The following is an 18,184-nucleotide window of genomic DNA, read 5'->3' on the forward strand; positions in this document are numbered from 1 at the left end:
CCACAGCACTGCTGTCATGTCTGTTCCTACAACACACCAGCTCAGTTCCACCTCAGGGCCTTTGCACCTGCAGGACACCGGCAGAAACACCCTTCTTCCCGAACTTCTTAAGGCCAGCTTCTCCTCATCGTGCAAATACCACCTCTGCAGTGAGAACTTCCCAGCCACCCCGGCATGTTCTCCCCATCCACACCCACCGCTCCAGGTCACTCGACTCTCTCATTTTCTGAAGAATGACAAACGACATTTTTGTTCATTTGTGGTGTGTGGTTTTTGTTTGTTTGGTTTGGTTTTGGTTTTTGTCTTTGGTCTCCCCCTGTTCTGTCCTCTTTTTCTTCACCAGAACAGAATCTCCAAGAGGGCCAGGGATTCATTGAATCCCCAGTGTGTAGAAGAGTGCCTGGCATATAGAAAGTGCTCAATAAATAATTGTTTAATGAGCAGTTGGCTGGGCGTGACCCACTGGAGAACTGGCAAGGAATATGGTGGGGCTGGTGCAAAGAAAGAAAGCCAGAGGTCCATGCATTGTGGCAAAAACATTGACTGTGTCTAGATTTCCCAAGATGCCTCTTTATGCCAGCCTTATTCTAATTTAGCTTTAGAACTTCTCTGATTTGATTATTTCATACTACTGAGGGAATGGAATTCTTATCTATTACTTCTGTTTCAGAGTCAGCATAAAAACCCTAGAAGAGAGTTGATCCTGAGAAGTGACTTTGCAAAGGGGAGGCAGAATGAACGAACAATGGGAGAAGGCAGAGCACTTATGTTCTCTTTCAGTGCTGTGTGGCTTCCGACAAATCACCTAACCTCTCTGAAGTTCAGGTTTCTCATCAGCAAAAATGACATCTTTGAGAATAATATTCTATTATATGGATATACTGCAATTTTTTTGTTATTCACCAACTGATGGACATTTGGGTTATTTCCACTCTAACTATTATGAATAAGGTTGCATGAAATTCACATACAAGTCTCTGTGGGGAGACGTGTTTTGATTTCTCCTCAGTAGATACCCAGGAATGAAATTGCTAGGGGATATGGTAAATTTCTGTTTAACATTTTAAGAAACTACAAATCGTTTCCAAAGTAGCTTCGTCATTTTCTGTCCCCACCAGCAACGTGTGAGGGTTCTGGTTTCTCCACAGCCTCGCTGACACTTGGTGATATCTGTCTTTCTGATTATAGCCATGCCCTAGTGGGCATGAAGTGGATTTGCATTCAGTGGTAGCCAATGATGTTGAGCATCTGTCATGTGCTTCTTGTCTTACCACTCATTTTCTTTACTGCCTCTGTGCTCACAGTCTCATCTTTCACCTTAAGTCAGTCACACCCTCCACAGTCAAACCCTGGACCTTGTCATTACCTCCCTCATAGTCTCAAATTTGAACATTCCACTCTTAACTATCAACATCTTTCCAGCTCACTATCTTTCCGCCTCCAACAATTTTTGCGGTGCTATCAGGATCAAATTATATTGATACTGACAGTGTTTCACTGTCTCTCATCCTCTGCCATGTCTTCATTTTTGTTCTTCTCCACTTGAGATTCCATGAGCTATCATTAAAGTCATTCCTTTGCACCTCCCTCTGTTTATTGTGTTTTCCTGGTAAAACTACAGCGCTGGTTGCATCCAGTGAGACATCTGTTATGCATGTGTGCCCACCAACTGAACATGGCTCAAGAAAAACCACACAACCAGGCCTTTCTTTAAATTCATGATCACAACCCTCGAAGCGTGTTTGCTGGTGTCTGGCAATCATCCTATCCCACCCTGTGTACTGACTATCCTATTCCCCAGGTGACTATTTCATACCTTGTCCTTTTTTTCTCAAACCTTCAAGAAATCCTCTCTGAGTCTCATTCTTAGCTGATGTTGTTGCTTCCTATTTTGCTGAGAAAATAGAAACAAGTATGAAGACACAGCTAACCATATCTATCCACCTACCAGCATCTGTTCCTACTCTCTTCCTTCCTGTTCTATGGATGGAAAGTCCTTGTTGCTATTTAAGGCCATATCACTGCTCATGCACTGAAACCCACCCCCTCTCATGTATTCATAGAAATCGCTCCAGGAATCGTTCTCTCTTCTGCAGCAGTAGCCTCTATTATACTGTCATAACTCCTGTCTTAATTAAACCTTCTTTTGATTCCACACCCTTTACAACTACTCTCTTCCTCCATTTCTCTCCTCCTAATAGGAGAAAATTCCTTGGTGGATCTGTCTTCTGTACTTATTTATCTCCAGTTCATCTCCTCCAAGTCTTTCTTGAACTCACCCCAATCAGGATTTCACTCTGCCCATTCATCACAGCAGCCCCTGTCAAAGCTACAGTGACCTTCAATGTTGCTAAATCCAATGGTCCATTCTTGGGTCTCATTTGACTTGACCTATAGCAGCATTTCACATGGTCACTTCCGCCTTCTTGAAGCACTTTTCTTACTTGGCTTCACCTCCTACCTCACTGGTTTTGCGTCTCATTTGCAAATTCTTCCACATAGGTCAACTTTCAAATTTTAGAGTATTCTTGGCTTTGTCTTTGGACCTCTTCTCTGTCAAAATTCACTCCAAGAGTGGTCTCATCCATGCACATGAGTGTAAACACCTCTGCAAACCATGACCTCTCCAATTCTATCTATAGCCTGGACCTCTGCTCCACGTGTGCATACCCAATTGCCCTCTCACAATTTCCACCTGGATGTCTAAAACACATCTCAAGTCTAACGTGTGTAAAACAGACCTCTTAATTCCTACCTCCTCCAAATCTGCCCCTCCACTTCTTCACCACGTTAGTTCACGGAAATGCCATTTTTTCAGTTTTCCTAATAAAAAAATTCAGGGGTCCTCCTTGATTCCTACATTAGTTTGCTGGGACCGCTATAACAAAGTGCCACAAACTGGGTGACTTAAATGACAGAAATGTATCTTCTCACTGTTCTGGAAGCTAGAAGCCCAAAATCAAGGTGTCAGTAGGTTTGGTTCCTTCTGAGGGCCATGAGGAAAGGATCTGATCCAGGCTTGTAAACGGCTGTCTCTTCCCTGTGTCTTCACATGGTCTTCCCTCTGTATCCGTCTGTGTCCATCATGTTTGGAATAACACTCTGTCTCCTTACAAGGTCTTACTGATTATTAGCCTCCCACCTACCCCTTAACATTTGTTCTTTGATCATCTGCCCCATCATATTAGCCACCTTTCTCCATTCCTTTAGCAGGGTAGGTTTTCCTCCATCTGAGAGCTTTTACTCTTCTCTCTCCCTGGGAAAAATCTTCCCTTAGTTCTTCACGTAACTGGCTCCTTCTCATGATCAGGGCTCATCCCAAATGTGACCTATTTGACTACCCAGGTAGCCTTCCTCTGAATTTATTCCATCTCCCATTTTTCTTTCATAACCTGTATCATCACCTGCAATTGTCTTATGTAGCCTTTATTAGTTTACTTGTTTATTGTCTATCTCCCCCTATGTGTATATAAGTTCCTGGATGGTCAAAACCTTTCAGTCTCGGTCATCACTCTATGCCCAGCCCTAGGGGCTCAATACATGTTTGTTTACAACAACAACAAAAAATGAGTAAATAAGTTAATGGGACCCTCTAATGCCCACCCAGATGAGGAATCTTTACACCAACTACATCATGCTCTTGAAACAATTATTTGGGTACACATGCACGTGCACGTGCGTGCACACACACGAACACACAACACATACACACATTCAGGTTGGTAAGAGGAGACAGGGCAAGTAAAAGATTACATTAAAATCAGAGTTTGGAAAAGACAGCGTCAGTCCTCTGTTCATGTAAGCAAAACCTTGAAAACATTACTTTTCTCTAAGCTGAAATGGGAAGCTATGAATTCTAGAAGATTTTGTGGGTAAGGCCATTCTCTGCCTTTGGACAAATGGTGCCCAGCAGAGCTGTGTGACAAGGAAGGTGAGATCATTTTCGGCAGCTGCCACCCAACTTGGAAAGGGTTGATCGATATGACAAAGTCTTTTCACAAAGAACATAAACCAAAGAAGATGACTGACAGTGAAGTAAACATTTTAGAACTAGAGTAATTAGGAATATATTAGCAATTAAAATAAACTTATTATCATTAGCAAAATTGGCAGTTACTTGCAATTTCCCCAGGGGCCTCATTTCAAGTTTATCCTTGTAGATTATATTAAGGCAGGATTAATGTTTCTGGAGATACAGCTTTAATTTCTGTGGATTTCATTTTTTCATATCCCTGTAGAGCTCAGTGGTTCTCAAATAATAGTCTTGTGGATCTCAGGTTTTCTATGAGCTGGACCCAGGTGTTATAACACCAAAACTGAACAAAGCTGTTGTTTACTCAATTCTCAGAGAAAACTAAATGAATGGATATGATTTTTTAGTTTCCTCTTTTATGCAATTTTTTTAGGCCTCCACCACCTGCTAGCACATGTCTTCCAGGAAGTACTAGAAAATGACAGAACTCCTGAGCTTGAAGCAAATAAATAAACTAATCAAGGGAAAAGCTTGATCACCAGCCTTCTAAGATCAATGCATCTTCCTTCTGTGGACATGTGTGTTGATGGGTTGGACTTCTTGGATGGTAACAGAGGCAGGATTGAACTCTCTGTCGTTTTTACCTTTTGATTTCTACTCATTGTCCCAACTAACGGGAAGGGTATCTTTTAGCATCATAAGGCATCAAAGTTGTATCAGTTAGGGTTCTTTGTTGCTAGTAATGAAAACAGACCCTGGCAATAGAACCAAAAGGGTAGTAGGGGTAACTTTGGCTTCTATATCAGGAAACTCGTACCTGGAATCGCCCTCCAACAAGACCCAGAGGAGTAAATACTGGGACAAAACAAATGTCCACTTCAAACATAAGGTTATGAGAGACAGTCAGCGTGAGCAAGATTCTACTCTGTGTTAGAGATGCTTTACTCAGAAGAATCTGGAAGACTTAGTCTCTTCCCACTGAAGCTGGGGAAGGTCCAGAAACAACAGATGTCCAAGGGACATGGCAGGATGGAGCTGGGAGGCAGTGGGGAAGGGTGGGCTGAGATGCAAATAAGGAAACAGTTCAGGAAACCAGAAAGGGAGAGGGCATGCCGGTGCCCATCTGAGAGGGGCTGACCTCATGGGAAATGAAGGAAATATTTTATTCTATATTTTAGACTCTGAGAGCAATTGTGACCTGTCACTGGTAAGACTGTGTTCTTCACGGCAATGAATAACTGGGTCTGAACCCTTTCCCATGGATGTCATAGGGATGTAATAGAAGGGTTACCCAAACAGATGTATATTCATTTGCTCTGGCAGTAAAGGGCTTAAGTTTAATTAATGGGTTTTAATACACACACCAGTAGTTTATACTGTTTCCCTTTGCAGATGAGAATTATTGGTCTAGTTAAGCAGGAAGAGAATCCATAGGTATGAAATTTTAGACCGAGGAAGGACACTGGAGAACACCAAGTGGGGCTGGTGGGTTGATCTGGGCGCATGGAAGTTGGGTTTCAGTAGCCTTGGAGGATTCAGGTGGCGACTTTAGCTCAGTGTTTTTCAAACCCTACTTCTAGGAATTTCCCATGAGCTGGGCCTCTAAAAGCAAACAAAGTCAAACACTGTTCTTTTCCTAGGTCTACACAGACAAATAACCGATTGAACTGTCTCAGTTCATATCAGATTAGTGCTCAGGGACACTGACATCTGCTTCAAACCAGAGAAGAGCCTCTTTTATGTGTCTTATGTTTTAGGATTTGAACAGAGGACTGAGACTGCTCACACAATGCTTAGAAACAACTGAGTCCAGATTCCTACCTAAATGAGGCATCTCCTTCTACAAAATCCTGCACAGATCAATCAAACACATTTTAATTAAGTAAATGCAACTAACAAACTGTATTTAATTGAACACCATTAAACCATCCCATAAACATGCAGTGGAAGGGACTTGTCCAGCCTTTGAATCCTGGTGTGCTTCCAGCCACTTCAACCAATAGACTACAAAGGAAAAGACTTGTCCACTTCCCATAGCAGTCAAGTCCACCGTTTCAGTTCTCTCCTGCTGTATTAAACTACTCCCAAACTTATCTCATGATCTTGTGGGTCAGGAATTCCGGCAGGGATCAGCTGGGTGACTCTCCTGTACTATGTGGCATTGACACACTGACATTCACAGATGGATGGGCTGGTTTACGGGGTCCGAGACAGCATCACTCAATATCTGCCATGTGGACCGGGAGAGCTGAAAGGCTGGGGCTTGGCTGGAGGGGCCACCTACACTTGGCTTCTCCAGCATGGTGGCTTTAAGGTAGACAGACTTCTTATAAGGCAGCTCAGGACTCCAAAAGTCAGTGTTTAGCAAAGCGGATTTCTATGAACTAACTCTGCAAATCACAGAGCATCTCTTTCTTTGTACCCTATTGGTCCAAGTGGTCAGAAGCATGCCCAGATTCAAGGTAAGGGGCATTGACACTGCCTTTCAATGGAAGGAATGTAAAATTATTTGTATCCAGGCAGGTTTAAAATCTTTCCATCCACCACTGGAAGTTCTGGATGAAAGAAGGAGGGAAGGAAGAACTTGAAACTGTAGAAGTGCTGGTAAGCTTGGGAGCTTGGTTTACTTGTTATAGAGTTGCAATGAGGAAATTCTTCTGAAGGAAAATTAATGCAAAGTACAATGGAATTGTAACCACAGTATTAGTTACACATCATAAAAATACTTAATTATATAATACTAGTAAAAATAATAAAAACCCAATAGCTTTCTAGGTCAATGTCCCTGGAATCTATCCAGCACAAAAGAAGAAGGCCTATTTTGCTGTTCCTGGAATTTTTAAAAATCCTCTTTAAAATTTATTTCTACTTATATATAGAATATGTTGCAGCAGTTTTCTCAGGAAGCCCCACTCATCTTGTTACATTTCCAAGAGCCAAAGAAATAAGTCTATTTTGAATAATGATTTGCATAAGCAGACACACACCATGGCTCTTTAAACTACCACATTCAGTTTGAATGAAATGAACTTGACTTTACCCGGAGCTGTCACATTGTGATTTATTTCCCAATTTCCCTTCCCGTCAGTGGGCTGTAACGATCATAGCACACTGTACACCTGTCCTCTGTGGCCCATGGGTCCTCTGATTCTAAGAAACGGTGTCTGTGATGTTGAGTTGAGGAAGGACACAGCATAACCAGCCCAGCCTGGCCCATGACAAATTACGAAGTAAATATTCCTGGTTTCCCTGTTTTAGCACCCACATCTCTTCTCTATTCCACCAGAGTGTCAAACAATCTGTCAAGACCCTGCTCCCAGAAGGAGCTCTTATCCTAGATTTTAGTGAAAAGATCCCAAGACGAAGAAGTGCCCAATGTCCAAAAGAATGGGGCACCTTTCCTGGGTAGCCTGCTCCATCCCCTAAATACTGAGTCTGCTGTTTTAAAAAAGTGTCTTTCATTCACTCAAATTATCTCATTAAAGCTTCACAATGATCCTTGGAGGTTATTATTGGCACTCATCTAACAGGTGGAAACTAAGGTTAAGGAAGTTTAAGGTCACACCTCTGGGAAATGGAGTGTGGGCCGATTCCAGATTTCCTGGCTCCGGAAGGCGTTAAATAAAATACAAAGAGAAAAAAAAAAGTAAAGGGCGGGCTAAGAGGCAGGCCTAGGAAGCAGATCCCCTCAGGAAACAGAGCGTCCCTGGGTTCTTTGTTTAGTCTGGCCAGTTGATCTGGGGAAAGCGAAGCAGTCTGCGAAGGTGGAAGGTGGGGACGTGGAGGAGCACTAGGTCTGGGTTGCGGGTCGCCCCTGTCTCCTCGCGGGGAGCCCCTCCTCTGCCCATTCTCGCCTCCTTGCTCCTCCTGAGTCGGGAAACGCGGCCCCGCCTGGCCCCGCGCGGCCGCCGTAGAGTTCCCGTTGCCATGGCTCCCAGGTGCGGACGCGCCGAGGCGAGACTAGGAGGCGTCCAGGGAGTCCTTGGGGGTCCTGGTCGAGGTTCCCGGGCCCGCGAACCCGAGAGGCGCCATGGGACGGAGTAAGCGCCCTCTCCCACCTTCCGCCCTCATTAGTCCCCGTTCTGGGCATCGTCCCGGGCCTCTTGGGACCCTCGGGGCCCCTTCCCGCCAGCGGACCCCAGCCCGGCCCAGCCCTTCGCCCTCTGCAGACCCGGCAGTGCCATGTCCCCCGCTGACTGGCGGGGCAGCTTGGCCCCGGCGAGACTCAGGTTCCCGTTCTGTAAAATGGGGTGGGCGTCGGGGGGGGGCAGGTGGGGGGAGAAAAGCACTGGATTTGACGGAAAGGCTGGCTAGTGGAAGGTCTAGGGTTTTGGCGTCAGACACGCCGGGTTCGAGCCCGCGCATCTCCTTGCCTGCAGCGTGGGCTAGTCGCTGTCTCTGAACCACAGCCCTCGGACTCTTTGGGAAGGCAGTGTAGCCTAGTGGTTGAGGGAACCGACTCCGGCACCTATCAGCTGTGAGACTTCCTCACCTCCAAAACGTAGGCAGTAATAGTACTGTTTACAGACAGCCGGTGTTGTAAATGTGATTGTAAATGTACCAAGAGACTGAGTTGGCAGGATTAACAGTTATTTATGTTAGAGTGAACCAATTATACCAGGTTGAACCTTTCCAATATCGACACCGTCTTTGACCTTTACACGTGGCAATTTTATACAGTTCCACCGAATTTATCACTTACTGTAAAAGTGTCATAGTGAATACTTTTAAATCAAGAGACCGTGTTGGATGATGGGGTTTCTGCCCTGGAAGAGCTGACAGCCTGGTGGTGGAAGGGGGCTGGTGATTTTATATGTTAACACTTCGTTCGGAAACCAGTTATTTCCTTTCACACTTTTCCTCCCCTTATCCCCATACTGTGGTCCCAGATTTTTCTTTTTCTTTTTGCTCATCAACATTTTTTACTTTTCTGTGGATTATCCTTTGCCCTCTGTCTCTGAATCCTGTCCACCTTCATTTGTTAAATCATTAACTTATCAGAATTGTATTGGAGTTCCTACCCTGTGTCAGGCGTTGAGGATACAGTGGTGAACAAACAGGTGGGCCGGCCCTCCTGGAGCTTCTCCCTTTGAGGAAGAAGGCAAACACTTACTTAAAAATATCAGTCACTATAGAGTCAAAACTAAGATACAAGATTCGTTTTACTGCTCTTTCCACAGTTCTGAACTGTCTACATCAGGAGAAAAAACTTGGGCTTCTGAGAGAAGATGGTAATAATGGCTTAATAATGGCAGCAAGTACGTCGTGTACTTGCTGCCTTCTAGGCAATGTTCTGAGTGGTTTCTCTGTGTTAACTCCTGGAGTCCTCACAAAAATCTTATGAAATAGACACTACTGTCACCTCCATTTTGCAGATGAGGAATCTGAAGCACAGAGAGGTTAGGCAACTTGCCAGTTGTCACACAGTAAGTGATGTATCTGGGATGTGAACCTGAAAGGGCTGGCTTTCTTTAATATGTTGCTACACTGTCTCTTGAATGTAAGGGAAGGTCTGGTGAGGAGAAGAGAGGTCATGGTGCAAGTTCTCATGTTGAAAGTCAAAGAGACTACTTTTAGTGTTAGAATCTGCGCAGGGAGAGCAGTGTCAAGCCCAGGGGCAGTGGCTAGGGGAAAATGAAAGAATTAGTTCTTCTCTGCACATTTAATCTGGTGGAGATTATGATTTACAGAAGAATGAGCTTCTTTTTTAAAACAAAAATTTAATACAGAATTCATTTTGTATTACTGTGACTGTCAAATTAGGGTGATTAGTCTCATGGAGATGTGATCTGTGTATGCATTTGCTGGGGGAAGTCAAGTACCCACAGGGCCATAGGATGTTATCCCCGAAAGGGCGCTCAGTGGTCTCTAATCCATGCCATGTGTAAAACCATACAGATGGAACCCGTTATGCAGAAAGTTTAAGCATCTGGTCCCAAACCTTGCACTTGTTATGTGATAGGTTAGAATTAAATTTGGGGCTCCAGCTCAGTGACCTTTCATAATGTCTTCATTTTCTTAAAGGCACATAGTGGAAAAAATCAGTTTTATATTAACTCTTCTCAGGTCACCTTGACTAGGAAACTCCCATTAGAATCATCCTTCTTATTCATTGCCATTATATCGTAGACTTCATCAACTGCTTATAACAAGTCCTTTAAATCTTTTGTTTCATAGTTCTAAGTCTTAATTCATGTGTTGTTCACCATTAATTTCAAGCTCTTTGAAATTGAGGTGAGATACGTTGCTGGATACCACGTGGATTGTTCATCACACACCTATGAACAATCGCTAAATGCTTTTCACAAACATTTTAGCTATATAAGGAAAAGCTTTTTGATGAACGATGGGCTTCCAAGAAAAACATCCTTTAAAGAAATTGCATATATTTACATACCAAGCACATAGACAAAGTTTAAGAAATAAGCAAAACACTTAATTATGGATAAATAGAGTGTTTTTAATTTGTTTTATTTTTTTATGGAGGGCCTAATTTAATTTTCAAACTGAACTGGTTACTAAAGACTGTACTAATTTGTTTAACTTTGTTTTTAACTTAATGACTTTATTTGACAATAGCTGTAAGGCTGGAACAGCTATTTCCTTTCTGTAATTATTCATCGATGTAACTGAAAGAGGAATGCTTAGACAAATATTCTGTACCTTAAGAAAATTAAAATACTTTGACTGTTATATTCATTTAAGTTTATATGAGTGGTCATAGTGAAATTGCTCAGACAGTGCACTTGAAAATTTAACAATTTAAACATGTGCATAATTCTTCTTAACCAGTCCTTCTTTGAGAGCGTACCACCCCCCTGCTGAATGCTTTACATGCATAGGGCACTTAATCCTCCTAATAACTGTCTGAAATAAGTACCATAGAAACTCTCTTGAGACAGGTCATTGGAAAAACTTGGTTAAAGTGCTAAGTCATAAAAATGATACATTTTAGGGCTTCTTTCTACAGCTATAATAGAGTAACTGGTATTGGACTTAACCTTCCACTGTAGACAACTATGAAATTGGGCAGGAGCAACAAGTAGGACATAACCATGCTCCTTGAGAGAAGGGAAATGCAAAAGTCATACCCCACTGTCACCCCAGCTTTCTTTGTAGAGGCACTTTCCTACTTGCAGTAAAGAAGATAGAATTCAAGCAAAGTAGTGGTCTTGCAGAGCTAAGGCAGAAATTAGCCTTCTGAGCTGCTGAAGTTGCTGTAATTTATGGGGTAGGATACAGAGAAGGAGGTACAGTATGGAATGGAGGAGGGAAGAAGACTTCACGGGGACGTTTACTATAGGGTTTAGGCAAGGGCTGGCTGAGCATGTGTAGCAAAGACTTGGAGAGACCTGAAAGAGATCACCTACTGTGGGGCAGAGTGTTGAATGGAGATGCCAGAGGTCAGGCAGTCCTGGAAGATATAGGAGTCCTGGCCCATCCGGAGTTAAAAGACCTTGCTGAGCCCTTTAAGTATTCATTTGAGACCCCCAAGAAAACCATACCTTAGCAGTAAGTACTGGGCCCTGGAGTAATGGCCGTGCTCTAGGGCTAAGTTCAAAACTAAAATAGATCCACTCTAACAAAAAATACAGTCAAGCCTAACAGGGAAAAAAGGTTCTGTCAGTGCTTTAACTGGGAGCAGAAACATGTGGCCATGATCAAGAACAGAAGCAGTTAATAAAAACAGATCCCAAGATGACAGAGGTGCTGAAATTAGCACACAAAGACTTTAAAGCAGTGTGTTAGTTTCCTACAGCTGCCATAACAAATTACTACAAATTTAGCAGCTACAGTTCTGCAGGTCACAAGTCTGATATAGAGTCCCTGTATCAGACTCTTATAGATGTTCTTGTAGATTTTCACCCTACCTGAAATCAGGGTGTCAGTGAGACTATGTTCCTTTCTGGAGGCTCTAGGGGAGGAGCATTTTCTTGCTTATTTGTTGTTGGCAGAATTTGGTTCCTTACAGTAATAGGACTGAGATCCTCATTTCATTGTTGGTTCTCAGCTTAAGGCCATTTCTAGATTCTAGAGGCCACCCGTGTTCCTTGGCTTGTGGCTCCCTTTCTTCATGTTTAGAGCCAGCAGTGGTGGGTTGAATCCTTCTCATTCTATGCGTCTCTTTTTCTTCTTCTTCCATCTCAATCTCTGACGTGGCCAGGAAAGTCTCTCTGATTTTAAGGCTGTGTGTGATTAGAGTGGGTCTACCTGTAGAATCTAGGGTACTCTCCCCATCTTAAGGTCCTTACCCTTAATCACATTTGCAAAGTCCCTTTGCCCTTTTGCCAGGCAAGGTAACATATTCCCAAGGTTCTGGAAATTAGGGCATAGGCAATAAATAACCTGAGGTTCCACCTTAAGATACTAGAAAAAGATTACAAATTAAACCAAAAATAAATAGAAACCTGGACTAGTACAAGAGCTAAAATCAATGTAGTAGAAAACATAAGGTAAGACAATAGGAAACAAAATAGACAAACAGTAGTAAACAAAATTAATGAAAATTTTATTCTTATCCTATGACCCAGCTATTTTACTCCTAGATATTACCAAAGAAAAATGAAAACCTTTGTCCACTCAAACTTATGTATGATTTGTTTTCTTATGATTGTTTTAAGAGTTCTATATATAGTCTACATATAAGTCCTTTATAGAATGTATGATTTGCAAATATTTTCTCTCCATCTATGGCTTATATTTTCATTCTTTTAACAGTGTTTTTCAAAGAGCAGAAGTTTAAAATTTTGAAGTCCGGCTTACCAACTTGTTCTTTTATAGATTTTGCTTTTCGTGCCATCCAAGAAATCTTTACCTAACCCAAGTTCACATAGATTTTCCTCTTAATGTTTTTGTTTCCCTAATTTTAAGTTTTACATTATTCTATCATCCATTTAACTCAGTTTTTTAATAAGACACCATTGTACATGATATTGGTATGTAGAAATATAATTGACTTTTCCATTATAGATCTTATATCCTGCAAACTTGCTAAACTCTGCTATGAGTTCTACCAGCTTTTGATGTAGATTTTGTTGGATATTCTCCATAGACAATCATGCTGTCTGCAAAGAGAGATAATTCTACTTCTTCCTTTCCTATCTGGATGCCTTTTATTTCTCTTTCTTGCCTTATTGCTAGAATCTGGCTAGAACCTTTAGTACAATGTTGAAATGGTGAGAACAGCTATCCTTGCCTTTTCCCTGATCTCGGGAAAAGCATTCAGTCTTTGTGCATTAAGTAAGATGATAGCTGTAGGTCTCTTGTAGATGCCCTTTATCAAGTTGGGTCAGTTCCCTTCTCTTCCTAGCTTGCTGCAAGTGTTTTTGTTTGTTTGTTTGCTTATAATCAGGTATTTGTGTCTTCTTCATTTTACTGATCAGTCTGGCAAGAAATTCACCAATTTTATTTTCTTAAAGTATTTTTATTGATTTTTCTCTGTTGTTTTTCTGTTTTCCATTTCATTGATTTCTGCTATAGCCTTTATTATTTACTTTCTTATGCTTACTTTGGGTTTAATTTGTTTTGTTTTGTTTCGTTTTTTTAGTTTCTCAAAGAAGAAGCTGATATTTGGGACCTTTCTTCTTTCTTGCTATAGGCATTTAGTGCTATAAGTTTCTTCCAAGTTATGTTTTAGCAGCACCCCACAGATTTTGATATGCTGGTTTTTTTCATGTTATATTCTGTTCAAAATACTTTCTCCTTTTGAGTTCCCAATGACAAATTTTTTTTAAAAAAGCATTACTTTCTTATATTTTGTCTTGATTTTTAGTTATCTTAGGCTGGAGGGTAAATCCTGTGCCTGTGACTCCATCGTGTCTGGAACCTGAAGGCTCTGCTACTCTAATGATTTACTCCTTGTCCTGGTTCTCTGCCCTCTGCTTTCAGGGAGAAAACCTCTTTATGTGCTATCAGTGTAGTACTGTGGTTTTCACAGCTAGCTTTTAATGTTCAGTTGTCACTCTCAGCCTCACCTTGTCAATTGTGTTTAGTGGCAGCCGCCCAATACAGCTGCCCTTAAAGTTACAGTTTCCCCCATATTTCCCTAATGCCTGATGTGTCACACTTACCAGTGTGTTCCCTTCCATTTAATATCCCGTTTGCTATAGATTGAATGTTTGTTTCCCACCAAAATTCATATGGTGAGATCTTAACACTCGAGGTGATGGTATTAGGAGGCAGGGCCTTTGGGAGATGATTAGGTCATGAGCACAGAACCCTGATATTGGGATTATTGCCCTTATGAAAGAGGCCCCAGAGATCTAGCTCATGCCCTCCACCATGTGAGGTTACTATCAACGGGGAACAAATATTCAATGTTCCATGTTAGCTAGCGTCTGCTTTTGTGTGCCACTTCTGGTATCCACCCTTCCAGGTTGGGTTCCCCAGGAGGCAGACTTTTAGATGGAGGCTGGTGTGCTGGAGGTTTTTTAGGGAGTGTCATTGGAGTGGGTAGGGAAGAAAGCAAGATCGGGCAGAGAGGGGAGAAGGGCTGGGATGCATCTTAACAAAGGCCTTAGCCAACCAACCTGGAAATCGGAAGGAGCTCTGAACTTGGAACGGACCTCTGGTTTTCCCAAGTTGGGGTGAGAGGGTTGGGCCCTTTTAGCCCCACACCAATCGATCACTGGATATGGACTTTCCTGGGAAGGGGCATGACCTTGGTTGAGGTGTTTCTTCAGCTGAGGTGACCTCACGGTGGGCAGGTGAGGGCTGCCTTCTGGCAGAACTCCCAGCAGCAGGAAGTAATCCTTCAGGCCTGAAGGGGGGAACTGGGCACTGTAGCATCTACCATAGCCTGTGGCGTACTTTCCTCATTTTTTTATCTGGCAAATATCTACTCACATTTCATGATCCAGCCCGGACTTCTTCTCCATGATGCTTCGCTTGACCTTCTTCTTGTCACTCAGTAGCATGGATCACTCCCTCCTTTGTACTCACTGTACTTTCTGTATTCTTCCGTCCTTGCCCCGTACACCCTGTCCGTGTTTGTAACAGCACACTCTGCGTGAGTGCCTCTAACAGTGTCATGGGATCAGAGTGTAGAGTATGGCCACCAACGCTCATGATAACCATGAGTCAGTAAGAAAAGGCAGGGCAAATGAGTAATCCTGTTTCTAAAAATGCCTATGGAAAACAATAAAAGAAAAAAAGTTTAGATGCTGCAAGATGAAATCTTCACCTATTTGTAACCCCTTCATTTATATTAAATCTCTGTTTCATGTATGTATCCACTAGGTCTTTCAAGATGTTTACAAATTCTGCAGAATCTGCCCAAAACATATATTACTAATATTATTCTAATCCAGCAAGAAAGAGAGGGTTGTTTACAAAACACGATATAAAACCTGAAGGATGAACACTAAATTGTTGGCTTTGGGAGTTTCTAGAACCTCGTTCAATACACTGAAATCTCTTTCATGGTAAACACAACATGACAACCTCTAGTATTCCAGAAAACTTCTCCTCTTGCCCTTTGCCCCCCCTACCCTGCAAAGTCATTTTATTGAAACTCCCTCAAGTTATTGAGAACCCAGTCGTATTAAGGAATTGAAAAGAAGCCTAGGGTAGCTCATCAGTTTTGCTTAAAACTTTGGAATCCACGGCAGAATTCTTTTAGGGCGATAAGTATGAATCTGTGGTTATAATTGTTAGTATCCTTCATCAGCCACTCATTCAGACATTGGTTATGACCTTCTGTAGGTGAGACACTTCTCAGAGTCCATCTGAATCCTGTATTTTGCTGTTTGAATTTTTTCAAAATAAGGAAGTGAAAGTATATTTCATATAGTAAGTACCTTGGCATGTTCTTCTATACCATGTGATAGGCACTGTAATACCATCTGTCTTGAAATAGTCTTATGATGACATATTAATGCTTCCAAAGCCTTTTTAAGTCCCTAGAGTGATTTCTTGTAAATGCAGTGCTGTATTATTTAGAGTAGGACTTTCTAAAGGCGAACAGTGCTCCTTGGAGTTAAAGAATGTTTGGTCTCAATTGCACAGTACATAAAACCACAAAATGTTTTCCCATTTCAAAGTCTGAAACACTATAACCTCCATACACCATGTAGATATTCTGACACATTTCTTCTTGGGGACCCTGGCTTTTGCACTGATGTTTGCCATCACAGGTGAGGCAGTATTGTGTAACAGCAGTTTCCTGAGTTACACAATATGTAACTATGAAATCAGTGTGCCACACAGCAGTTTGCTTAACATAGAAGAGTTCAGAAAGGGGCTGCTGGGAAATTCCAGACCTTCACAGTTCTACCTTCCTCTGTGATTCTCCTCTTGATTTTCTTTTGATCTATCCTCATTGTGTGTAACTGTTGCTGTTGGGCAGACTTCCCTGTTGTGCTGAGTGAATCTGAGCCCCTCCTCTCCCACGTGTGTGCGTGTGTGTGTAAATTTGTTATTTATGCCAACTCCCCCACCTTTCCCCACCCCTTTCCACTAACAGTGATTTTTATCATCTTAATTCTCATGATTAGGAGATACGGATCAACATAATTCCTTCCTAATATCTACATGCCTCTGAAAGGGAGGATTTGACAATTGCACGCAACTGATCAAATTCATGCACATAATAGCATAATGAAAATAATTTCTGGGCTTCCCTGGTGGCGCAGTGGTTGAGAGTCTGCCTGCCAATGCAGGGGACACGGGTTCGAGCCCTGGTCTGGGAAGATCCCACATGCCGCAGAGCAACTGGGCCCGTGAGCCATAGTTGCTGAGCCTGCGCGTCTGGAGCCTGTGCTCCGCAACAAGAGAGGCCGCGATAGTGAGAGGCCCGCGCACCGCGATGAAGAGTGGCCCCTGCTTGCCACAACTAGAGAAAGCCCTCGCACAGAAACGAAGACCCAACACAACCATAAATAAGTAAATTAAAATAATAATAATAATAATAATAATTTCTTAAATTTTAAGAAAGGTGTAGCCAGAGAACATAGGAAGGACGTTTGGCACCATTGGGAACTTAGTCAACAGTTGGAGGGACTAGCAAGTCTTCAGGGTTAGGTAAATCAGAAAAGTTTTCAAGTCTGTAGACCTGGAGGAACCTGTGATACCTTTTGTGTCCCCGAGAGCCAGGAGGCCCCACATGGCCTGTGCAGATGCTTCACAAGATGCCATCAGAACTCCCCTGCCCGCATTCGACTTCACTGTATCTGTGAGGCTGACAGCTCTATGGGGTTCAAGTTAGGCTGTGTTTTCAAGCTGGGTACCCAACTAAGCCTTCAGCTGGGGCAGCTGGGGGTTGGGGGCAAGAATATGAGTGGAGGCCCATGTATCAAGTTATATATCAAACTGCTGAATAAAATGCATCTTCCTTCCTTGACAAGTACACCTTCATAACAACCCAGAAGGCTACATTCAATATAAGTTTCTCAGACTCCTTGGGTTCTGTGCCAGCACGTGGTGGCTTGTGGAAAGCCAGCTCCTTCGTCCGTACCTCCCTCCTCTTCCCATCCGCGGCTCTATCCTGGTCCCTCATGCCCACGTATGAGGGTAGACACCGCAGCCTACACATCCAAGCCCCCCACATCCCCAGAAAACGGCCGCTCCTTGGACACCCCTGGGTGTAGGAATGTGTGCCTGACGGTGCAGCCTGCCTTCAGGAATGGACCTGGAGAAGCATCCAGCGTAGGACTTGGAGGCAGGCTTGGGGCCCCTTCGGCAGAGACTTCCATTGTTCTCCACCTGCGCCACGGTCTGGAGGAGAGGGCATGGGCTCTGGAAGGGCACGTCCTCCTGGCCCATCGACCCCACCTCTAATGGCAGCGAGGCCTCCAAAGTCCAATCCCTGCTCCATGGATTTGTGTCATTTAAGTCACGTACACACTGTTAGTCATTGAGGGTCTGTCTTCATCACAGCGGTGCATCACTTCCACATTTCATTAAGTTAGCTGAAATAACATTGGTTGTGCCAGCCCAACCCCTTAACCCGTGTTGCATCCTTGCTAAGAGAATTCTTGTAGATAAACTTCAGAGGCAGGTAATGGTATTGACTCTACACAGCAGCTTTGATGTATCCTCAACTTGGCTGTACCCATTTATTCATTGTCAGTTGATTTAAGCTGTTAGAACCAACTTTGGTGGTGGGAGTTCTGGAGAGTAGTTTTAATTCGCTTCTCTTGCAAGTTTGGTTTTCAGAAAGTTTATTGTTTTTCGTTTCCTTGAATAGAGCAGTCTGTTCAAGCCAGCTTGCCT

At 42.9% G+C, this 18,184-nt stretch overlaps 2 protein-coding genes across 4 annotated transcripts in view; both read left to right on the forward strand.

The window, feature by feature from the left end:
• TMEM71 (transmembrane protein 71) overlaps window positions 1-7,801 on the forward strand; it is a 47,856-nt gene extending 40,055 nt beyond the window's left edge. Inside the window, exon 10 of the mRNA XM_082363784.1 lies at window positions 671-7,801. The gene's annotated coding sequence lies outside the window, so the exon portion shown is untranslated. The remainder of the gene's footprint in view (window positions 1-670) is intronic.
• DNAAF11 (dynein axonemal assembly factor 11) overlaps window positions 1-18,184 on the forward strand; it is an 85,054-nt gene that overhangs the window by 3,176 nt on the left and 63,694 nt on the right. Inside the window, exon 1 of one of the 3 annotated variants that reach the window (XM_082363772.1) lies at window positions 7,882-8,013. The exons of 1 other annotated variant lie outside the window; for it this stretch is intronic. In XM_082363772.1, the coding sequence (XP_082219898.1) occupies window positions 8,004-8,013 (10 nt within the window). In that variant the 5' untranslated portion in view covers window positions 7,882-8,003. Of the gene's footprint in view, window positions 1-7,881; window positions 8,014-18,184 lie in introns of those variants that run through there. One more of the 3 variants, XM_082363771.1, reaches the window with a different exon arrangement.

Source organism: Balaenoptera borealis (assembly GCF_965194805.1).
Source record: "Balaenoptera borealis genome assembly, chromosome: 17".
Classification (NCBI taxonomy): domain Eukaryota; kingdom Metazoa; phylum Chordata; class Mammalia; order Artiodactyla; family Balaenopteridae; genus Balaenoptera; species Balaenoptera borealis.